This window comes from Diorhabda carinulata, chromosome X, assembly GCF_026250575.1.
Source record: "Diorhabda carinulata isolate Delta chromosome X, icDioCari1.1, whole genome shotgun sequence".
In the NCBI taxonomy this organism is placed as follows: domain Eukaryota; kingdom Metazoa; phylum Arthropoda; class Insecta; order Coleoptera; family Chrysomelidae; genus Diorhabda; species Diorhabda carinulata.
In genome coordinates this window covers 65,789,397-65,810,516 of record NC_079472.1, presented here as the reverse complement: position 1 = coordinate 65,810,516, position 21,120 = coordinate 65,789,397, and the positions used below count along the sequence as shown (strand labels likewise).

The 21,120-nt window shown below is 32.8% G+C and overlaps 1 protein-coding gene across 2 annotated transcripts in view; it reads left to right on the top strand.

Moving 5' to 3' along the window:
- LOC130900991 (uncharacterized) overlaps positions 1-5,750 on the top strand; it is a 50,705-nt gene extending 44,955 nt beyond the window's left edge. For both annotated transcript variants that reach the window (XM_057812027.1, XM_057812026.1), the window contains exons 7-8: positions 2,605-2,756; positions 5,540-5,750. In XM_057812027.1, coding sequence (XP_057668010.1) covers positions 2,605-2,756; positions 5,540-5,669 — 282 coding nt within the window. In that variant the 3' untranslated portion in view covers positions 5,670-5,750. The remainder of the gene's footprint in view (positions 1-2,604; positions 2,757-5,539) is intronic.
- Positions 5,751-21,120: the final 15,370 nt, after the last annotated feature.

Sequence of the window (21,120 nt, the reverse complement as noted above, 5' to 3'; positions counted from 1 at the left end):
ATGTTTACCGAATTTTATACGGGGAGTAAACATTATTTTTCATTTCCTAATTTAGTATGAATGCCATGTGTATTTATGAAATATTGATTAATCCTCGCATAACTAAATTCTGCAATTGATATTGGAAGAACTATACTACTCGAGTCAAACACCGATATTCTTAACCTAAACAAGTCTAGTCTATCATTTATTTCTTTGACAAATAATGTAAAATCCATCACACTTATCCAAAATTTATTTTAGTTTGATTACAGTTCTCAATAGTTTCGCAGAAATACCTAGAGAAAAATTCATTTTTTTCTGAAACCCAAAGAAGTAATTTATTGATATCAGTTAGAGTTTATTCATCATTTATTGTACAAATCAAACAAATGGAAATTGTTTTTTCGTGTTATCAACATACAAAATTTCAAACATCTTTTAACTTGGGATTACACTCAACTTCCACAATAATATAAATTTTTATACAAGAAAATGAATGTATCCGTTTCTTAAGGCCGTTCTATATATAGCGATACTTTATGTAGCCCTTTATGGGTCGCGACGAAAAAATGATTGATATACTTGTATATATTTTTGGGAGTTTTGGGAGTTGCGAGGCCGGCACCCTGGTCAGTTTTTCGTTATTAACAATTTAATTGTTTAAACGGCCATAATTTAGTATCTACAATAGTTACGGGGTTTCTAATAAAACAATATGGTTGCAAATCTTCTAACGAATATTTCCATTTTTGAATTTTGAGAAAATAGTCATTAGAATCAAAGTTATATGCAAAATAGTGAAAAAAATGCAAAAATGCGCGGAGTTTTTTTTCAATCTGTCGTATTTCGGCCAGGGCAAATTCAATTGAGACTTTTGAGGATCCATTTCAAAGAAAATACTTTTTTCTTCAAAACGGGCCCACATACGTAAATTTTCAAGTCTTTGGAGCAGTTCTACAGCACTTGGAAGACAAAATTTCAATAGGAAAATGACACTTTTATTTGACGACGAAAAAATGATTGATATACTTGTATATATTTTTGGGAGTTTTGGGAGTTGCGAGGCCGGCACCCTGGTCAGTTTTTTGTTATTAACAATTTAATTGTTTAAACGGCCATAATTTAGTATCTACAATAGTTACGGGGTTTCTAATAAAACAATATGGTTGCAAATCTTCTAACGAATATTTCCATTTTTGAATTTTGAGAAAATAGTCATTAGAATCAAAGTTATATGCAAAATAGTGAAAAAAATGCAAAAATGCGCGGAGTTTTTTTTCAATCTGTCGTATTTCGGCCAGGGCAAATTCAATTGAGACTTTTGAGGATCCATTTCAAAGAAAATACTTTTTTCTTCAAAACGGGCCCACATACGTAAATTTTCAAGTCTTTGGAGCAGTTCTACAGCACTTGGAAGACAAAATTTCAATAGGAAAATGACACTTTCATTTGTTTATAGGCCAACCGTGCAGAGGAAATTAAACATTTTCGAAAAAAAAAACAGCGCCATTTTATTCCGCACAGTAGAAGACAACTTTTAAGCACTCACTTGAAATTTCATGACAATTGGTTAATAAACTACAGCCGATTTTGGAAGCACGACCATTTTCTTTGGCAGTCAGTAGCATAAATATTTCACCAAATATCAATTAAACAACACTTGTTAATTGCTTTTATATTTTTGAATAATATCATACACAAATTATTACTACATTTTCTTAATCGATTCCATTTCGCATCTATATAAAGTAAATATTTATTTGTCACAAAATAAATTATGTTGTAGTATTATTTATCAACAATATTTTTAGTTAGCTTTGGCAAAACTCACTCGTCTATTCACATCTCACATCACAGTTTTATGTTGATGAACAATTTAATAATAATATCCTAAAAAAATACAATCATTTTACATTATTTTCACGTTGCAAGGGTTTTCACAAGTTTTAGTTTTACTGCAAGCGCAGAATGAAATGCAAGGTAGTCCATCTGCTTTGTAAAAACAATATTCTGTTACATATTTTTTGCAATTAAAGGATTCGTTTTAAAGGGAAAAGTATTTTCTTCAAAATGGATTCTCAAAAGGTTCGATTGAATTTGCATTGGCCGAGAAATCATCGCATTTTTGCATTTTTTTTACTACTTTGCCTATAACTTTGATTCTAATGAATATTTTTTCAAAATTCAAAAAGGGAAATATTCGTTAGAAGAGTTGCAACCAGAATGTTTCATTAGAAACCCCGCAATTCTTGTAGATACTAAATTATGGCCGTTTAAACAATTAAATTATTAATAACAAAAAACTGACCAGGGTGCCGGCCTCGCAACCCCCAAAAATTGTTTCTCCGGGCCAAAAAACATAGATATGAATTATTTTTTCGTGGCGACCCATAAAGGGCTACGGAAACCCCTGCCGGACTATTCTTCCCGAATTTGTCTCTTGTCTATACTACAACGACGTACGCCGGCTAATTAAATTGAGCTCTCTATTCCTCTAAAATATTTCTTATAAACGTTGTAATATGGACAACGTACCATATTAACAGATTGTTTTCAACTACGTAACTTTTTCATTAAAATTAAAAACTTCAACTTTCAAATAACGTTATTAATTTATTTTAGTCCAGAGACCAGAGATCCAGTAGATTTTTCGACTTTTTCAGAGGATGGATGACACATAAATCGGATACAAAGAAAAAACACGATAATTTAAAGCGAAGGAAAAGTATAACGATCCGCGAAAGTGACGACGAAATAATTTCACAAACTCCAAGGTACATTTTCGACCAAACTTTGAAATAATGAGTACTACCAATTTGTTTACACATGTTAAATGATGATAAATTAACTAATGAATTAACCACTCTGTTTACCATCACCAAATCGACACTAACAGTTAATGTCTGAAGCGCGTTTCTATAATCAAGTTATAATCAGAAACCGAAGGTAACCAACCATCTTATTTCTTGTAGCTGAAGACGACAACTTAATTATTGAAATGTGTATCAGGCAGTATAATCGCGAGTGTGGATATAGTGGTAGTACATACTGTGTGTATCCAACGATTTTCACATTGACGTAACTTTAGAGGCGAGTAGTGCGTGAGTTTTCTTGAAGCTATTAGTTGTGGGTTTCGGCATATAGAAAGCTGCTGCGAATCACAAATAATATGTGAAGTCTATGGCGATGTTTGCTTAACAGAACGCACGTGTCAGATTTGGTATAAAAAATTCCGTTTTGGACACTTTCCCCTCAAAGATGAGCAACGTTCTGGTTGGCATACTGAAGTTGATGATGACCAAATCGAAGTCACCATTGAAGAGGATTGTGAGGCTGTAAAGAGGCTACGTGTATCGCACAAAACTATTAAAAAACACTAAAAATGTCTTAGGCTAGTTAAGAAGCTTAATATTTGGATACCTCACAAATTGGAAGAAATTCATTTAACACAAAGAATCCAAATTTGCGATGTGCACCTTAACGAAATGAAATCAAGTCTTTGTTGAAAAATGGGTCTTTTACAATAATATAGTTCGGAAACGATCATGGAGCAAATACGATGAACCAGCAGAAACCACATCGAAGCCTGAAAAACAACAAAAAAAGCTCAAGCTATCAGTTTGGTGGTATTACAAAAATGTGGTGTTTTTGTGTTTAGTGTCCCACCAAGATAATGCAAGACCCCACACATATTTGGTAACTCGTGGGAAACTATTGGAGCTCGGCTGGGAAGTGATGCCTGATCTGGCATCATCTGATTACCATTTATTTTGCAGAAGTTTGCAGAATTCTTTGATTGGTCAAACTTTCACAAATGACGATGACCTTCAATCGCCACTGGTTCAGTTTTTTCCTGAAAAGGATCAGAAATCATGAAGCTGAAAGAAGATGGTGAACGGTCATTGAGCGAAATGGAAATTATATAATTGATTAAAAACTATTCTTTGTTATAATAGATATAATTGATATAATTTTTGTATTTTTAAAAAAAGCGAGTACATTCTTCGATTTATTGTAAAATATTATTTAAAATCCGCTTATCTATTTAAATTATTATGTCTCACAATACATGATTTCTTATCAGAGTACATATTTTTTAAATTTACTTGGTCTTATTTTTCTATGCTCCGCCAATGAACAAAGATTTCAGTGCTTAAGCCTAATTTATATTTTATGGTTGAATTATTAATGTATGTACCTAAAAAGTTGAGGATTTATGAACATACAAAGTGGTCAAGCTAAAATACCACAAAACCATATACACCTAACAAAACAAGTTAGTACCAGTGGGGGAACTGCTGACTACATTAGGCCCAGGTCTGTCTCAGAGGGAGAGAGAATTCTATAACAAAATACAAACTATAAGTCTTGTTTGAATTAAAATTGAGGGAGAAATTGAGTTTTGATTACGGTTTTCTTATTGGGAACGTGGCAACGAAACGCCAAAGTGGACTAACTTTAATATATTTTCCGAGCTTCGAATACACATGTATTCCATCATCTGGGAAATAATTAATTAAGATTTTCGGTGGTTTTCGATTCTCGGAAATTTAGTCGCGATGGATCACTTCAACGGAGCGCAACGTGCGTTCTGCATTAAACATTATTACAAAAATGGCTATTCGTGCGCAATTGTTCGGCGTTTGCTTCGACGTGAGTTTGCATGACTGAAATCAGTGTCCAAGGCAAAGTGTGATTCGATCGTTGGGTCAGAAATTTCGAAGCTACTGGTTCGACTGTCAATCAGAAGCCTACGGGACGCCCAAGATCAACAAGAACAGAAGGCACAATTCAATAAGTTAGAGCTTCAGTTCAACGTCTATAGACTCCAGAACATCATTGCGTCGCATTTTGTCGAAATATCTGAAATTACACCCGTATAAAATTCAACTTGTGTAGAAATTACAGCCAAATGATTTGATTTTGAGACGAGCTTTTGTTGGAATAATGTTGGAACGCTTTCAGAGTTTCAACAATATTCTGTTCTCCGACGCGCATGGAATTATCGGACCTTATTTCTTTCAAAATCAAACAGGAGCAATCTGTCACTGATTTTTTCTTTCCGAAACTGCAACAATTTAGCCTACATGTCATACTTCTAACCGCCTCTATGGCGGTCGTAAACCAGATGTTTGCTGAGAAACTAATATCTCGCCGAGGTGACATTGCATGGCCGGACCTAACACCACCGGATTTTTTATGTGGGGATACCTGAACAGTAGAGTCTACTCCAATAACCCAGCCACGCTTAATCAATGAAAGACTAACATCCGAGAGGAAATATAATTTCCCCGCGTAATGAGCCATAGAGTTTTTACCAATTTGAGATCTACATTCGAGGAATGTTTGCAGCGCGATGGTGCACACCTGGATGGTACTGTTTTTAAGAATTGAATTTCCTAGATGTGTATTTCAAATAAAATAAATAATTGTGGATTATATCTAGTTTTTTTATTGTTTATATTGTTTATGTGTTTTATAAATTTTTTTTTGATAAATCCCCATAGAAAAAGTCTCTACTACTACTAATATATTTGTATAAAATTTTTGTTTTTAGTGAAACCTCTGCAGATGTTCAAGAAGGATCTCCTGAAAGAAGAAGAACAAGTCTCAATGCGTATAAATCTCGTCCCTTTCCAAATGTAGCACCCGCACAACAAGAAGGCTATTATTCGGCCGGTTCCTGAAATATTTTCTATTTGGATATTTTGAATTTTGCTGTAAAAAAAATCTTGAAAAAATATTCTATCAATAAAAATGTGAATCTATATCTCGAATTTTCACTTTATTAAATCGCTTTGTCGATAATTATCAATAACATTTATTGTGTGACTTTCCGATTCTTTCGTAAACTATCTCAGTGCTCACTATTTTTGATTGAAGTCGTCCTCGTATACGCTTTTCCAAAAAATAAAGCTATTTGAAATATAGTGATGACTTTTCTTGGATTCATCTATCTGCCCCTTTCCTGACTGTAGGCTGATTTTAGAGGACCAAAAAATGCGACATCAAGTGGTTGTGATCTATGACTCTAGCAGAGCGGTAAACTAAGGAGCTGAATTCCATTTTCTCTGCAAAAAGATATGGCTTCGAGACCTTTATGTGAAGAATGGTTGTTCACAACTAGAAACACTGGATTTTCGGTTTCGACCGTACATTGTTTCGAAAGTGCTTTAACCATCTAACGAATAGTCGGAATTTATGAAGCCACTTCCAAATAGCATCCAGATTGTATCTTCAAGCGCCCCATAAAGTATTTCTTTTTTCTCCCTTTTACTGGGACAAATTAACTCACGAGGTATATAATATCCTGTACTATTTCAACATCAAACTGCTGTAATCAATTGTCCTCTTTCCCCTGATACCACTTTCCCCACAACTTCTTTCCATTTAACACTCAGAATTTTCGGAATTTCATTGGGGAACTGTGAGCATCCCAGTTTCATCCATATTAAAATTTGTTGCTCCCGTAAACGAGTACTTTTCTATAAGTTGTTGAAGATTCTCAACAAATCTTGATACTTGAACTTGATTAAATCCAATGATGCGCGCTAAGCTTACTTTTTCCGGTTGCCTGATAATTAAATTATATTTTTGGCAAAACATTGTTATCCATTTCATTCCAACAACTTTGATTGTCATATCAAAAATATGATTTAACTTTGTTTTATTTTCGAATTTATATACAACTGCTCGTATTTCCTTGGTTGTCAAGCCGTGAAAAAGTTGATCCAACTGTTTTCCTAAGTGTTGCTTCATTTATGCCATATTCTCTGGCTGAAGATCTTTTGAACTGTCCATGGTTAACTTTTTCTTTAGCTTCATGCAAAATTTTCTTTTTCTCTTATAGAAAGGGCCCACCTACGATAGTATCCAATAATAGTAAACCGTAAAAAACAAATATCCACGAGAGCGCACGCGTGCTCTTGGAGAAGTCGTCTTAGATTTCAATTAATCTCGAATTAAAACTGAATTATCGAGACTTTATAAGTCTATTGAAGCGTTTAAAGCGCATGATGTCAAGCTAAATATACACCAGCTCCACGATTCTGGATATTGGTGTAAACATAACCTTTTATCGACCTTAAACTTATCAATAAAAAGTTACAATGAAGGTAGCCATAACATAAAAACATTAATCATTCACTTTTGGATGAGCAGATTCTAGTAAAATTTTTAATATAACTCACCTTTGCCATGACAAATTGAAAAACGTGTATGATAGCACTTGAACTCTACTTACTTCCAATAAAGTCTTACTCTTAAGCGACCTTCGAATAATTCTAAACTACTATCTGAAGGCTACGGGCGACTCATGCCCAAAGGTTAACAATCCGTAACTGTTACAGGGACAACCTGTACAATCTAAAGATTGCACAAATCGATGTTTAACAAAACGGTACTCTTTGTTTAACTCGATAAAATGTATGGCTTAGCAGATATGTAAATATCTAGATCGTTGTAAATACCAAGAAACCCGTTCGCCATAAAGAGACATTCTGAAAAAAATTATCATAAATTGTGATTATTAATTGAAAACTACTGTCAAACATTGTGTCACTTACATGAGAAAATAATATAATAAATGTTCGAAGTGGGCACCTTGCACTTCTACACTACCGATCATTCCGTTTACCAGTGTTGCGAGCTTTAGAGATATCCCCAAGAAAAATTATTCAATTGTATTTAATTAATGAGAAATCTAAGTATCGCTACCATTTAGGTTGATATCAAAAAAAATATGGGCCCACTAAATTATCTCTGTCCCAACTTCAAAGAAATATTATTCCAAGACTCTGGAAGTGTACAGAAGTGCAAGGTGCCCATCGAATTGACGCGGGAGATTTGATTTTAAAGAAACACATTGAGTAAGGGAAAAAATGTTCAGTGGATATTCAAAATGAAATTAAGAAAAAAATGAAAGAAGCAGCAGGATATAGTGTGCTAGCAGACGAAACAGCTGATATTTCTGGCACTGAACAACTATCGATTGGGATGCGATATTTGATGAAGAAGCACACGAAGTCCAAGAAATGTTTGTCAGATTCTTTGAGCTAAAAGATTTGGATGCGAAATCGATTGCACATAGCATAGATGAGTTTTTGACAAAAGAAGATCTGAATATAAATAAATGCGTTGGTTTCAGCTTTGATGGTTGTTCAACGATGTCAGGAAAATTCGGAAGCGATCTTATGCAAAAAGTACACCAAAGCCCTCTGCTTTCATTGCTCGTCCCACAAACTGAATCTAGTTATTAAAGATCTAAATTTACTTCCTGAAATTGAAAATGCCATGGGAACCACCAAAGATACTATAATCTTTTTTCGGGAATCAGTTTTGAGGAGGAACTTGATACCTAATATTTCCAGACTGACAAGTCTGAAACACAAACCCGTCAGAGTTTTGAAAGAAAATCTTCCAGTATTTCTGGAAGCCTTACAAACATTATCTCGGAAAGGAAATAGTGCAACTCGGAAAAGTGCCTTCCAACTGCGTGTGGCTACTTCCAGAATTTCTTTCATTCTCGCAATTATGTTGGTAGTCAAATAGTCAGTTTTGATGGAACCCGTTGTCAACTTACTCCAATTTGTAGCTTTAGACGTGGTCAAAACCTCGGAACACGTTAAAAGGATTTTACTTTTAATTAAAAACCACCGTTAAAATCCGGAAAACAACCGTCATAGAAGCAATCATACAGCAGAACGCCCTCCAGTATACTAGAAGAAGTCTTTATTTATACCATACTTGGATTCAATTATCATCTCCCTCGAAGTACGTTTTATTGGAGAAAAAACGCCATCATTCGCATTACTTAAGTTACATCGGTGCAGACGCAAAAGATGACAACTAAAAATCTGAAACAAACTTGACATTGCTCAGTTTTATGATTTACTGAGCTTTGGCAACAATTGTGACACGATAGGCTTAATCTAACAAATATAAAAATTATTGCTGTCCCAAAAGAAACAAATTCCTTCCTTCCCGAAATAGAAAAAGCATTAAAAATTTTGAGCGCTTTACCAACCACGACCTGTAAAGTAGAGCGATCCTTTAGCATCCTCAAAAAACTGAAAACATGGCTAAGAAGCACCCAGGGTATATTCTAAGAAATTTTTACAACTACCTGACGTGGCCCTTACCCGAAAACTAAAAAAAAGGAAATATTACCAAAGTGTTTGCACGGATTGCAGCTGCTAAGCCCAACAATTTTGCTGTTGAGCGACTAATTAGTTGCGATAAGGATTGGTTTCATGAGATCTTTGATGCTTCTACGGAATCTTCAGAACACAAGAATGTAAAAGAACCAGCGTTGAAGATTCCTCGTTTCTAATTTTTTATTATTGTGTTGATTTCGAGCGTTACCCAAATTCTAGTTAGGTACTGATACTGGATAGGGCCATTTGACGATGGAGAAGCTGTCAGAATTTTTCCAACAACTAGACTGGTTGATGCATATAACGCGACTATGACAGAAAAGTTAGAAAAGCTCACAAAAGTATACACCGTTAGTGCTGTAGACATCTCATTGGATCCTAAAACATATGGTCAAAAACCACGGGAGGAATACTTACCTGAAGATCCCAATAAAACAGATGGTATACCAAACCAACTCAAATTAGGTGTAGGCTCTCGAGCCATGCTAAGACGGAACATCAATGTTAACCATGGGTTGGTTAACGGTGCTACGGGTGTTATCCGACGTATAGATTGGCCAGCACTACGCAGAGAGCAGTTGGAGCCGGGAGAACTGCCACAAGCAGTATTTGTGGAGTTCGATGACCCAAATATAACAGGGAACCGACCTGGTATTGGAGTCCGGATAGTGCTAAAGAATTTGATGCTTTACGTGGTAAAGACAAGATCGAGCGACGAATGCTTCCCTTAATTTTATGCTGGGCAGTGACGGTGCATAAATTACAGGGCACAACTTTAGACCAAGCAGTTGTAGATTTAAGTAGAAACTTATTTGCAAAAGGTCAAGCTTACGTTGCTTTGAGCAGAGTGAAGACTCTCTCCGGACTTGCTATTAGTTCTCTTGACCCTAACAAATTGCTTAATCAACCACACGACATAAACTCATTCAAGGAATTAATCCAGTTACGTAATCTTAACTAAAAAGACATAAATAAAATAATAATTAAGAAAAACAAAAAACCCACCTGCATGGATAACTACAATTAAAAATCAACTGAAAAGACTGAAACAAGATGAAAATTCAATGATAAGATATTTTAAAAAAATAATGATTAAGAATTTAAAACCAGAAACATAAATTGAAACAGTACCAAACCAATGTACGTGCATATTGTGCACTTAGAAATATCAGCACGGTAGTTTTTTCACTTTTTTGCAACATTATAAACAGAATTGCAGTCGGAGGCATGAAATTGAATGCTATGATAAATTATTATCTCTTTGTGCATGCCTCTGTTAATAATGTTGGATAAAAATGAAAAAACTACCGTGCTGATATTTCTAAGTGTACAATATGCACGTACATTGGTTTGGTACTGTTTCAATTTATGTTTCTGGTTTTAAATTCTTAATCATTATTTTTTTAAAATATCTTATCATTGAATTTTCATCTTGTTTCAGTCTTTTCAGTTGATTTTTAATTGTAGTTATCCATGCGGGCGGGTTTCTTGATTTTTTTTTAATTATTATTTTATTTATCCTCCATAATATGGCCCCCTTAGTCATAAGCTAGCGACGCCCTTGAATACAGCAAAGAAAGTCCTGAGATATACTAAAAACATAGATAGAAGCACAGTACGGAGATTTTAGCGGAATATTAATGTATATAAATCATGAAAATACCAGAATGTAGATTTTAGAGCTTCATAAATTACTTATTTATTATACTTCACGTCCATGGCGTTAATACGCGGAACAGAAGTGAATAAACTAACAACACAGATTACGTAGTATTATTTGTCTGGAATGAATGTAGCAATGTAAATTGTGGCTTTTAACGACTTTCCTCCTTCCGTAAAGATGTGAGATATGTCATAAGTTCATATCGTTAATGTCTGAAATCGAGTGAACATTTGAAAGAATTTAAAATTAGGCGTTGAGTTAAAACTACAGTGAGTTATTCGAAATATGGTTTTGAAACTCATATCTTATTCGACATTAAGCTACTTAAAATTATTTTGAACGGCAAACTCGTAAAAATTAATAAAAATCTTCTTACCACGACCGGTGTTTCTGAGCGAAATCTTTTACGAATTTTCAAAGAAAAATGTAGAAAGGTTGCCGATTAACCCTTAACTATTTGGAAAATAAAAATAGAAAAAAGCCTGCTGAAGCAGATGAAGATGTAGAATAATAACAAACTTGTTTACTTCTGACAAAGTTGTGCCTAGAATCCTAGAAATACAGAATTAGATTAGCTTCAGTAATTACTTACATCATGGCATGGCAAAAACAAAACTTTAAATGAAGAAAAGATGTTTCATTCAAGAACCAAAAGTAAAAGACAAAGTCTAATCGTTTTTCATGTTGACTGTGGAACCGGCTTTATTTTGAATAATAAATAAATTTCCAAGTACTTCTACAACGAGATATTACCATAAAAACGAATTGTATATATTACAAAATATGGTTGTTGGTGAAATAAATCCTTGTATGTACTAAAATTATTTAACTATTAATTAATTAATTAATTAATCTGACGAATATCAAACTATAAAGAGCACAGTATCAGTGTACAAATTGCCTTAAATACTAAATCTTATCGTATACAATAATAATTATAAAATCAGTAGATAGAAATATTTATGTTCGATTACAGTCACATCAAGATAATTATTGAAAATGATAGATTAATGGGGTTGAAGTTAACAATCTCTAAAACTGATATAAATATGAAGTAATTGATAATGGTGTGCCACTGTGATAAGAGCCACTTCGAATCACTCCTCTCTCCACAAAAAAAATGAGTTTGCAGTTTTCCTGAGCTTTTTTCATATTTTCAGGATACGTAGGCCATTTTTCTTCAACCAAAGAATTATTATAAAAATTAGTATTAGGAAAACATGAATCAAATATACCCAAAAAGAGATGAATTATTGATTGTTCGTAAAGCTTTATATCTTCAAAACTGATTCTTTACACTTGGAGGTTTGTTTCGTTAGTTTCTTCAGGTAAATATACTATTGGTGTATACAGGACGTATTGTTAGTCGGATTTCTTCTATTTTTCGTATAATTTTCCATCAATTTTCAATAGACAGATAGATAACTCTATTATGCTAGGTTATGATAAAAAAAGGTTGTTTAATTTGTAAATAGTTATACAGGTATGAATTTTTATGAATTCGGCTTATGAAATTGCTTTCTTCAATTGGAATATTTTCTCTTCTATGTATTTATTTAATATACATTCAATATCAATGGCAGTTGATTTGTGAAAGTGTTTACAAACCAGAAATAAAACAGATTCTAGAATGGAAAGAACGGGAAGAGCTTCTAGTTCTACTAGTCAAACCAAAAATATAACGAATAGCTCTTGTAAACTACAAGACCCCTAGAAAGGCCGAAGATTCAATTGGAACAACGAGTACTAAGTTATTAAAGCTCTTCAGACACAGATTTAATCGCAAAACAAAGAGAAGATAACTTCTACATGTGCAGAAGAAACTTGATCGAATTTGAGGATCTTATTAATACAAGTAACTGTTGACTTTGAAGTTTGAAGTTTTCTCAGTATTTAAACAGAGACCGTTCGTCTCCGATCAGGAACAGTAGAATGAAAAGCGCCTGCATATGCCTATGGTAGCTTTGTTTAAAGAAAAACCTCACCAACTGAGTGAGTTTCTCAAGAGATTTACAAGGTACTACAAATTCGGCGAAAACAGCTTCATGGTCAAAGAAACCTGAATTAGTCTGACACTATTTAATCTAGAATGAACGTAAAATATTTACCGGAGACTTCCGAATGACACAATCATTGGTAAAGTCAATGCTAAAATCACCGCATAGAACTCTTCTGCTTTAAGTAGGCGAAACGTCGAGTAAATTTAGAAGGTTCTCGAAAAAATGCAAATAATATATATCTAATAAATAAAAAATCATAATTTGAAACAGCCGAGAAGCCCTCGCCGGAAAACAAAATTGGGGTTCCACCATGAGTTGAATTATCCCTGTCATATCTGCTAATAACTCTATATTTTTCTATAAAAACTAGTTTATTTTCATGTAGCCAGTGGTCAGTGATAGCAAACTATCTTAAGGAACCCCAACTTCTCTAAAATGAAATACAACTCATCCGTTTCGTTGCATATAGACTGAATATTAGAAAAATTCTCAATTTAAAACTAAGTGAGGACCCAAGTTCCCCTGGACACTCTCTCTAATTTGGTGTTGGTAAATTCTTCGTTCATGAAACTGATAGTAAATTGCCCTTAAAGCGGGCAGACCCTAGGATGCTAAAAACACTTTAACACTCGGGGGAGTATTACCTCCAAAACATACAGACATTGGTTGGTCATGTAGATTGGCGATTAATAGCTTGAGAGACGATAAAATGGTCGATTCTTTCAGTCTAGACATAATGTAACGATTGTCTTCACTGGAGGGCTTCTGTGTTAATCTGACCATGGGAGAAGTCATCTGGTCTCGCGAAAAGTTAGTGATAATCTTTTGTGATTTGAATTGATTCATCACACGAAAAGCTGTTTGATTTGTATAAGGCTAAAGCTTTTTGTCAACGGTTCTTTGGGGCTCCTTTAAGGCTACTCCATCTATCTCAATTGATTTGACTTTTGTTCATTTTTGGATGTTGTTTGTATCGTCGTATTGTAGATTTCGTCACTTCTATTTTAGGTTGTAGTTAAAAAAAAGTTATGTAGCCGTTACTGTTACGTATTTTTGCTTGTCCCTGTTTTAGAATTGATCTTTATTTCGTTTATACTTTTCACGTTTTTCTTATGTACAGTGTCCGTCGCAGTATCTGTTGTTATAATGTTATCTGTTAGTAATGTCTTGGGTAAAAATCTTGGCAATAGTTTTCTAGTGTAAATTTCAGAAGAGGTTTTGTATGACACAGGAGTTTGTCTCGAGTTATTTCTATTTTTTAATGGACTTCTTACTTTCGGGAAGATGTTATTGTTCTTTTTCTTCCATTGGTGGTCTTAATATATTGTATTTATGTAAAAAAATAGTAACTGACATGGTAATAATATTTATAATTATTAAACTATATAATATAAACGGAAGAGAAGTTTCAAGATCTTAGTATACATATAAAGCGAATAGAAGCAAGTACAATATTGTGAAACTTTTGAAAATAGCGACAGCAAAGGGAGGTATGATTTGCAACCTCCTACCTACGTTCATTACACAACCGCGTGTTTATTAATGGGACCACATATACTCGAAAAGTTGCGCCCCATTATAATTTCTTCAGAATTAAATTAAACTGTCTCAGATTATAGACACCAAAGTTAATGTTGTTTTGTGCAATTTTCTCTTATAATATTCGGTGTCGTCGAATAAGATTCAGGAGAAATATTTTAGATTATGTAGTTTGATTCGATTTAATTTAACACAAAATTTTGATGGAAATTGTTGAATCTTTCTTAAATGAAACCATAAAATATACCCACATTCAATCGTAATTCTGCAGGCTCATGAAATCAAGAAAATTTCTACGTTTGAGTTTTCGGATACGATTTTTTTAACTCAAATATTTAAAGAATGGCCGACTTCATTTTCTACCGGAGGTCGACTGTAACTTTGCTATTTTGAATAGAACACCCTATATATTAATACATTTTTGAAATTTAAGTAAAATTTTAGTATACTTTTGTCTTAGATTTTTGTTCGAAAAATGCATAGTTTTTGAGTTATTAATTTTTTTGGAAGAAATTTGACCGTTGCAGACCCTTATAAATTATTTTTTTACGAGGATACCCTTAAAGATATGAAAATAGTTTCTATTCGGTTGCTCTTAACAAAATCAGATGTATTTGGATCTATGTTTAAAAATTTTTCATTCTATACAGGGTGTGTATAAAAAGAGTACAAAGTTTAACTTCGTAAATATCGAATTTCTTTATTTTTTCATATAGAGCCACCCGGTTTTTTCTATTTCAATGCATTCGGGGGTAAAAAATAAGGCAAATTCATGTATAATTTCCTACACCTTAAGCTTACCGTTATCCATATATTGAATGTTTTCTGTAAATTTTTAGAGATTCAAGTGTGGTCTAAATTTTATTTTGATACAAGCACTGAGAAATAAAAAAGTATTTTTCTTTATCTTGTCAAGGTCTGTAAAAAAAATCAAATCCTTTATTACCAAGTCTACTGAAAATATACATAAAAAATTAAAACTTAGAACCACCTAGAATAAACTAGGTAAAAACAATGAAAGTAGGTACACACGCAGTGCTCTTCACCATCTAACAGACACAATAGAACTGACAATAGTGGTCAACTATACTAGCTTAAGGTACCGTACTAATCCCTACTACCATCCTTCAGTAACGCGAAATGACGGGCGTGGCTATTTCACAGTCATTCCTGTATTTGCCAAAGTGTAACACAAGTTATTGATCGGAAATTTGGAGTGAATAGGATAAAATAATTGAAAATTTCGCATCTTCAAACGAGTACGGACTATAATATTTTCTAACTTTCCCGGGCTCTGAATTTAAACATACAAATAATTAAGCAATTTCTCAAAAACTTACCTATGAAATATTACATAAGAAGAATCTTATGGGCGTGCGTCAACTCGTGATTTTAATACTTGCTACGAAATTTTGACTCTTGTTACAAAATGCCGTGATCGTGGTTGTCATGGAAATTAGACAACTTATGAGGGAATATTATGTAGCTCGGGTTTAAAAACAAAAATTAAAACGTATTTACAATGTATTTCACCTAATCTGATCTTGAAACTTTTTTGTTATCTATGCTTTTAAAATTACAAGAAATTTGTTTCCCCACTGACTTGGTTCAGTTCAGACGATTCTGACTACTATGATTATTTATAAAGATACTATGGAATTGAAATGTTTTTTTCTCTTGTTTTATTTGCAAAGAATTTATTTTCCTTTATAGTTTTGCAAATGGGGTACAAAAAAGCTCAATTCACGTCTGGTACCCTGTTGAAACCAAACGCCCTTATAGGTAGGTACATTTTACTCGTCTATTTACGTTTTTCCAAGTAGGACTACAATTAAGCGCATCTATCTAAATAACGGCGTATAATGTCGTCCAATTTATAATGATTCGATTGCCTTTTAACGAATACTTTCTCGTATAAGATACACATATTTTTAAAATTATTGATAAAAATAATAAACTTATAAAATGAGGTATCTGCGCCTATGGTAGATCAAACAAAATTATCGGCAAAGACTTTGAACCAGTTTTTTATAATCTGCAATTGATATTGGAAGAACAATACTAAAGCAACTTTTAACTTATCACAAACACTTATGCCACGTTATCTGTTTGAAAAATGAAGAACGAAGCAACGAATTTATTAATTTAATTTGACCAAGGGTGCTGACAATATAAGGAGTAGGCACACTAAAACTGAACACTAAATCATTTTTGAGTTGAAGACTTAACTTTAAACCATATATTAATCAGACTCAAGCTTCTCTCTACAGTACTTTGTCTGGCGCGCATACAAATTTACCATCACTCTCTGAAGACAATAACTTGGTTATCATCTATCTTTTCGTGGTTCTAGTAATGGTTGTATTGCAAGATTCTCACACCCTTCTAGTGGTTTATGATATCGGCTACTACTATGCTTCTAAATTTCTCCTTTAACCTCTGACGGATAGCAAAACTTATTTTACTGGTACAACTCTTGAGCTCTATGACATAATTCTATATCGGTTGTATCGCAGTCTTATTTTTAAATGAGAATTTAGGCTTCCTCCGTAATAACCAATTCAACTCTTTAGCGTGAAGATCAATTTGTTTCCTTTTTTTAACTATGTACTCTTTCCAATTAACCTTTGGATCCAGGTCCTTTCTTAAACTGAATGTTATTTGGTGGTTTTCTTATATTTGCATTTCCTGCTTCCTCGTTTTATCTTCCAAGAGGTTTAGATGGTGTCGGAGGTGACTCTGAATTAAAATGGTTCCTGTCACTGTATTTTCTATCGTAGAGAGATTTGATATATATGGTAAATAAAATAATGGCCCCAGAATAACCTATTGATTCCGTTTCTGTTTGTTAGTAATATTTGAATAAAATGAAGTAAGATGTGAGGTAATTTTTTATTTATACTCTATGGTATAGAAATACCGATAGTCCATACTGAAACACCGCTGGTCCACCTCTGTTCCACTGTGGACTACATGTAGCTTTAAACCAAAAAAAAACTAAAAAGTAAAACATATTTTTAAACATTTTATTAATTACATGCGTTGTCTAATAAGGGGCATTCCGTTTTCGATAAAAATATTTGAGAAATATTAAAAACTAAGAAGGGAATTGATTTTCAAAATTTTACTGTGATGTTACTTTGGATGGCTTTGCTAAACTAAAACGCTGCATTAAACAAACACAGTTTTCTGGTGGACAATTTATTTAGGTGGGGATTATATATCTAATTGATCTATCATTCACGAGATGGCGAAAGATTTTCGTCTGATGGCTTCTTATTAAAACCGATGGCCCATACTGAAACACCGCTGGTCCACCTCTGTTCCACTGTGGACTACATGTAGCTTTAAACCAAAAAAAAAAAACTAAAAAGTAAAACATATTTTTAAACATTTTATTAATTACATGCGTTGTCTAATAAGGGGCATTCCGTTTTCGATAAAAATATTTGAGAAATATTAAAAACTAAGAAGGGAATTGATTTTCAAAATTTTACTGTGATGTTACTTTGGATGGCTTTGCTAAACTAAAACGCTGCATTAAACAAACACAGTTTTCTGGTGGACAATTTATTTAGGTGGGGATTATATATCTAATTGATCTATCATTCACGAGATGGCGAAAGATATTCGTCTGTTGGCTTCTAATTAAATTAGATTGTTTCATTCTCCCCAACATACTTTAAATTTTTCTACATCACATGTTTTTTTTTCGAATTACAGTATATGTTTATTGAATAAAAAATGTAGAATTTACAACAGAGCTACTTAAATTTATTTCAAAATGGTGAGATGAGTTTCGGTTCAACGTTATAGTCTAAGAATCGGGTATAAATTCGGTCAATTATTTCTTCTCAAAATTTCTATGAATACTAGCGACCGTCAGCTGCGACTCCATTGGAGAGTGGTCTGGCAGACTCCCACGCATAGAGAAACTATAATCTAACAAATTTTCAGAAATGAGGAAATTACTAGAAAACTTTTTTTCTCCATTTGACGAATTTTCGATAAGGATGCACTTGGTCATGGAAATCTGTCACTGGTTCCTGGACCATGATGTTTCTTATGAATATCAAAAATAAATCCAATGACACATATCTCGTGCGTCGCAAACTGTTGAAATTGTTGAAAAATTTGTTCTTTCTACATTTACAAAATTAACTGGGGGAAACAATGGAAAACTCATAAAGTTGCCTAGAGAGCTGATAAGTTATTAGCATTTTTTAATATTGTTTCGTCTAAAACGTTCGAAATGCACCTTTCAAATTTTTTCTTTCTTATATCCACAACTTCGAGTTTAATTCGTGATTATTAATATTTCAAATACTCCATTATTACTGAATATATTCACTACTAGAATTACAGGAAATAAATTAATAATATGTATAACTGTTAAAACCTATTAGTAGAAATCAATTTCTAGAAATAGCTTATTAATAAAGTAAACCGTAGTAATGTAGTTTAAAAATTTACAGAGATAGTTTGGTTCGTTTATTTAGTTATTGTTACATACAAATATGAAAAAACGATTTAGCAGTTAGCAGTTGCACAATTTTTTTTTCAGAATGTCTCTTTATGGCGAACGGTTTCCATAGCATGTACAACGATCTAAAAATCTACATTTCGCCTAAACCATAAATTTTATTGAGTTGAATAAGGAGTACATTTTTGTTAAAAAATCGATCGAAATATTCATTTTTGCTATCTTTAGATTCTATGGTTGTTTCTGTAAAAGTTACGGATTGTCAACTATTGAGCATGAGCCGCCCCTGGCCTTCAGTAGTGTAGAATTATTTATTCATTCAAACACACTACATGTACATACGTAATTATTCATTAAAAATTCATAATGTTCGGATGGATACTTTAGAAAATATACTTAAATATAGGTTCTGATTTCGCAACTTTAAATTCCTTTTCACGTCATCTACTCACTCCCAAATTTTCTGCATTGAGTCCCAGAGCACACTGTAGATAATAAAAATTCCATTTTACGTTGATAATAAATCGAATCATTATTTTGCATATTCGTAGCGAATACGCATTTAATAGTTATTTTATGCAAGTATTTTTCCTTACCATATGTACAAGGTCTTTCCCAACAATTATCGAATTATTCCAATAAATATGATATTAGTATAAGTCATAAAGGTTTTCCGTTTTTATGAATGTGAACCATTTCTAAAAATTCTCTTTTTTGTGTATTTTATGTTTTTTCTTGATATTTCATGCTTCGTTAACGCAGTTTAATTTTTTCATCGTATTGATGACCTTTTAGTCTATTTTCTAAATATTGAGAGGTCTGTCCTGTGTATATCATCAGTACACTAGTACAAGGCACTTGATATATAATATTACTTTCGTTTTTTTGGTGTTTTAGATTTCAATTTAGTGAAATATTTGGATAACGTATTATGTCCTCTATGACATATAATAATATGATATTTATTAAAATACTTTGATAGGTAATAAGATGTATTCACATTAACTACCAATAATTTCAGAATCAAATTTAAAAATATACATAATTAGATTATTCAAATAACAGATAAGTGAAGTTAATTTTTTAAATAGAAATAGTATTCCATTATTGAATTATTTTAATTAATTAATCGTATAAAAGAAACATAAATTTCAAATAAAGTCAAATGTCAATCAACATAACCTAAAACAAGAATTGGATTTTACAGATTTATTATAGAATAATGCATTAATTGCTAATTTCAAATAAAATAATTAGATAGAGTTTGTTTAAAACAATTCAAGTTTAATGTAAAAAACATATAAATAAGAAGTGCTGCATATTATAAATTTTGAATTTAGGTTGTAGAATTATAATTAAGCCGATCGTAATATTAACGAGGATCATAGACTATAATAAAAATTATAAATTATTTTCAAAGGAACATTTAGAATATGGACTAATTTTTTGACTGTATATGTGAACTATTGAAATAAACAGTGACTCAAAAATACTTATATTTACATAAAAAAACTTTGTGATTTTTGATTGTATAAATCTCGATGGTTTCCATGACATACAGAGTTACAAGAGGGCCATTGACAGGAACCTATAAATACGAGAAACACTCTCTCTTAAGCCGGCTTTACACTTATCTAATTTCGTTAAATTTTGTCCGTTTCTTCGTTTTCGCGATATTGACGGGAAAAATGTTCAGTTGATGTACACAGTTGAACGCGAAAAGTTGTGTTTTTTTATTTAGTTTTTCAATATCTATTCGAATAAGATTAATAATGAGCGTTAGCGACGAAGATACCGTTGTTGCGGCGACTGTCATTATTATTATCATATATAAAATATACAAGAAAAAAAACGGTAAAAAAGAGTATTGCACTGTACCGGAATCGATCTTTGTAATCTTTGAATCAATGCACTCATGATAGATTTATATATAAATCGTGCCTCAGGAATTTTTTACTACATCTAATTACTCCATTAATCGCAAAGAAAGATTCTCGTTTATGACCAACTGACGCGCAAGCGCATGTAGAACGAGGATGAATGTCGCCTCGAATGATGCAATTTTTCGCGATCAGTGTAAAGCGTGTTGTAAATGTAGACAATATTCTGCGAAATTCCTTTGACGTTTCGTAAAAAACCGCCCTTTACGCTTTACGCTCTTAGTATCTGACACTCACTTATGTTGTTTGCCCAGTTTTTGTGTTTGTTTCAGTGGAAGAAGAAACAAATTCTACTAAAGTGGAAAAAAATAAACTAAAGGTTAGTGGACTTCCTTTATTGGTACAAATAAATATGCAT